Source organism: Lipotes vexillifer, unplaced genomic scaffold (genome assembly GCF_000442215.2).
Source record: "Lipotes vexillifer unplaced genomic scaffold, Lipotes_vexillifer_v1.1 scaffold995, whole genome shotgun sequence".
Taxonomy (NCBI): domain Eukaryota; kingdom Metazoa; phylum Chordata; class Mammalia; order Artiodactyla; family Lipotidae; genus Lipotes; species Lipotes vexillifer.
This window is the reverse complement of record NW_006785389.1, coordinates 1,665,733-1,670,162: the sequence shown is the minus strand read 5'-3', so window position 1 is coordinate 1,670,162 and position 4,430 is coordinate 1,665,733. Positions and strand designations below refer to the sequence as shown.

The 4,430-nt window shown below is 38.1% G+C and overlaps 1 protein-coding gene across 1 annotated transcript in view; it reads right to left on the bottom strand.

The window, feature by feature from the left end:
* Positions 1–1,534: 1,534 nt before the first annotated feature.
* LOC103075451 (zinc finger protein 211-like) overlaps positions 1,535–4,430 on the bottom strand; it is an 11,690-nt gene continuing 8,794 nt past the window's right edge. The window contains 1 exon segment of the mRNA XM_082931096.1: positions 1,535–1,545. Within this exon segment, the coding sequence (XP_082787222.1) occupies positions 1,535–1,545 (11 nt within the window).

Here is a 4,430-nt window from a genome sequence, read left to right as displayed (position 1 = left end):
ATATGCCTGCAGAAGTGAAAAGTATTTAGGAAAATAAAACCAATAGACCTTGAGGGCTAAAATCTTGAAAGCAGCATTTGACATGAGCAACCAAGAATTAATATATTGCCAACAGGAATTTTGGTCAGGACCTTATAGTGACCATCCTGAATGGCTGGAGTATTATTTTTTTTTTAATTAAAAAGCCACTGGACTGCCAGGGAAGTCGCTAGAGTTGGTATTTTAAAGGGAAGGCCAGGGAAAGTTGCCCTTTAACTACATAAGCAAGAGTAGCCCTTAGGCACACTGGATGAAGATAAGAAATCCAGTGGGGTGGCATGAAGCTGAAACGTGTGGAGCAGTAGCCCATCTGTTCTCTGTAAGCACAACGATGAATGTATGCCTTGCACAAGTGTCTAGCAAATCCCCTCACGAGGGGATGTCATCAATGTAGCTCCATACTTGGGTGTGTGGGGACAGCTGGATCCAATTAAGTTCTGGTCAGTTGAGGTTGTATGTGATGGCTGAACCGTTGCAGTATCCCATGAACAACTAAGTAAAGGTGTATAGTACTGAGTTCCTATGTAGGCGAAGGAGAGGCTGTTAAAATAGGCACTGGCTAGAATACATGTAAGAGCAAAGTATTGGCCTGTGAAGATTGAATGGCACATTCACTTGAATTATGTGAGGTATAGGGGTCTCAATGGATGAGATCAATGTAGCTGTAATCCACCATGAGATGCCATTCCTCCTAGGACAATTAACATCTATGGTGGTGTCTCAGATCTAAACGAAATTGGTTACTTCTCACTTTAAGTTAATGAACCTGATCTGTATGTCAAAGATATTCTTTTGTTATGTCTTCAACATGATTTCTGGTCATTTTATTTTCTCATTTAATGTGTTATTTTTGTCTATTAATTCCTTTTTTAATTTCGTGTTTAAATTTACTTGGAAAAGCTCGTGTAAATACACGAGGATAAATTTAACACACACACTTTCCTCCCCACCTGTATATGTATGAAACGAATCAATTATGGTTGAGGATCCTTTCCATAACATTTGGATTTGCTTACATACAGTAGCATCTGTTCTCACTCTCCCGATATGAACTCCTGGCTGTTTGATTCATTCCCATAGTGCTCTTTTAGCCCCTGCCAGATGCCTGTTATACAGCTGCACGATTGTAGCTCGTGAGATATGACCTTCAAGATCCTGCCCCAGAACTGTGGACAATAGGCAACTATTTTCTTCCCAAAACATTAGTGTTAATTATATTTATTATTACAGTATGCACCAAATATGGACAATTGGTATGTGACAAAAAGATAGACAGAAAGAGTCTTCAATAAATCCTAGTTTATATGCACTGGATAACTTTAGAAATTAGGGCCTAAAATCTGCTCCTCTGTTAAATATGGGTGATAATATTGAGAATGTCTAGAGCTAATAACACTTTAAATTATAACTGTGCTCCCTCTGATTGTTCTAAAATGTACTGAAATTCCCCAATCACTTTACAGAACCCCAATTATTATGAATTATGTTGGATTACTTATGGCTTTTCTGTCAACAAGAACAAAGACACAAAATACTAGAGGATTCACACTGAAAACAGTATGGTTTTGACTCCAAAATAAAATGCTGGAAAACTGCATCTCAACTTTTAATTTATACTTTTTTTTTTTTTTTTTTGGCCATGCTGAGTAGCATGTGGGATCTTAGTTCCCAGACCAGGGATAGAACCCACAACCCCTGAAGCGGAAGTGCGGAGCCCTAACCACTGGACGGCCAGGGAATTCCCTAATATGCATTCCTTCTGATCCTTTGTGAGAAAAACATTGTCAAAGTTTGGGGGTTTTTTTCCCTCAAGAACTGCCTGTACTTGAAATATCTTGCCTGCTCTACTTTTGTTTCTTGCATAATTGAAGTAGTGAATTGAATAATTTAACTGAATAAGTGCCATTATTATATCAATAGACTGTATTTTGTTTCCAATGAAAATTTTGGTTTCAGGGTGTAAGCATGTATCAAAATGTACACCTTAAATACACGCAGTTTATATGTTCCGTCAATTATACCTTCATGAAACAAATATTCAAAACCTGTCACTTCCTAATAATTTTGTTTTATTATCATCTGTATCCTACAGGTTATTGTAGCTACTGGAACAGTATGGCGGAGTTAGAATGATGGACCTCTGACAACTTTTCCCAACTCCATGTTCAGTGACATCATGTTGGCAGTTTGAAATTGGCCATGGTGGGAGTATTTATATCAGGGAAATTGGAAAACACTACAAACCAGGACTTAACTGTATTATTGAAAGCCTAGACTTAAGAATATAGGAACAATATATGTATATGTATAACTGATTCACTCTGTTATAAAGCAGAAACTAACACACCATTGTAAAGCAATTATACCCCAATAAAGATGTTAAAAAAAAAAAAAAGAATATAGGAGCAATGCAGATTAAAATTCTAAGTATATGGTGTATGCGGTAATTACATTGTACAGAATGCACAAAAATTGAGGAACAAAAATGAGTGTATTACTTGTTAATGAAAAGGGAAATAGTCACAACATAAAAAAGTAAAATAAGCATAAGCTATAAACAGATATTTTACCAAGAAGGTAAACAGATGGCAAATAAACACATGAAAAAAATGCTCAACACCATGAATCCTTAGAGAGATGTAACTAAAACTACTGCTTCCTTACTAAAAGTGTAAATTCAAAAGACTGACAATACCAAGTATTGGCAAGAATGTGGAAGCATTTTACATAAACCTGGTGGGTATACAAAAGCAAACCATAATTTTAGGTCACCATTTGGCAGTTTTGTAAGTTAAACACTCACCTATTCTATGACTCAGGCATTATACTTTGAGTTACTAACACAAGGCAAGTGAAAATACATACATACACATACAATTACACACAAATGTTCTAGCACCTTTACTCACAATAGCCCAAACTGGAAGTAACCCAAATTCTCTTAACCAAATGAATAAACAAATGGTATAAGTATAGAAAAGATACTACTCAGCAATAAAAAGAATGAACTACCATGGATCATTGAAGAATCTGAAAATAATTATGAACGATGAACGAAACCAGAAAAAAAGGTAAACATTTTATGAATAAAACCATATAAAATTCTAGAAAATACAAAATAATCTATTATAAATAAAGGTAAATAAATGATGGCTTGGGGGTCTGGGGAGAAGGGCCTGAGGTAAACTGGGGGTGAGAGACATGTTCATTATTGTGATTATGATGAGGTTTCATGGGTTTATATATATGTAAATTTTAAATTGTATACTTCAAATAGATACAGTATATTGCATGTTGACTATACCTGAATAAACATTTACAAAATGGTTCAAAAGAAAAATATAGATATCCCACTCTTTTCAGAAAATCAGGCCTGGCAATCCTATATTGCCTCTCTTTCTGATGACCTTGGAGGAGCAGCCTTGCCTTAGTGGTAGCAAATACTGATGAGTAATAGATTCCTTCCCACCTGAGTTAACAGGAATGCTGTCTGGTCACAGAGCCACACTGTGGACTAAGGCAGTGGTCCCCAACCATTTTGACACCAGGGACCAGTTTCGTGGAAGACAATTTTTCAGCAGACAGGGGAGGGGGTTTGGGGGGTGAGGTGGGGTGTGTGATGGTTCAGGAGGTAACGTGAGCAATGGGGAGCAGCAGATGAAGCTTCACTCACTCGCCCACCACTCAGCTCCTGCTGTGCAGCCCACTTCCTAGCAGGCCGAGGATCGGTGCCGGTCCGAGGCCAGTGGGTTGGGGACCCTGGACCAAGGGATCTCCTTTTGCTCTATGCTTGTTTCTTTGTGTAGCAATGGCCTTTAACTGAACATCCAAGAGAGGCTATAGGAATCCAGAAAAACAATAGCTTATTTTCTTTCACAATGACCTCAGCTACAAAAGATACACTTGCCTGGAGGTTCTGAGAATTTCTGGGCATCTGCGCCCACTGATATTGCACAGTCACAGTCAATTTGTTGATGTAATTTTAGAAGGGGCACACTCCATCTACTCCACTGCACTCTCCTCTGCTCCAGGGTTTCTTTACCAAGATGGTTCCCCCTGGTCCTAGTCTTACAGTGGCATTATCTAGTGAACTCTGGGGATCACGGCATGTGGTTCTTTTGCAGGATAACTGCTGAGCATTATATGATATTTACTGTGAATAAGAAAAACAATTTGTGTTATCAGAAGCACTGGAGGCTGTCATAACTTCCTGGTTCCTCAAGGTGTTTTCTGAGCCCACAAAAAACCCAGATACCCAGTCCACAAATTAGGACCCTGAAACCCTGCAGTTTTTCCTAGGAGACCCTGGGTAACAATGTTAGGCCAAAAAAAACCAGAAAGAGAGCTATATTCTTTATTTTTTTTTTTTTTTTTTTTTGCGGTACGTGGGC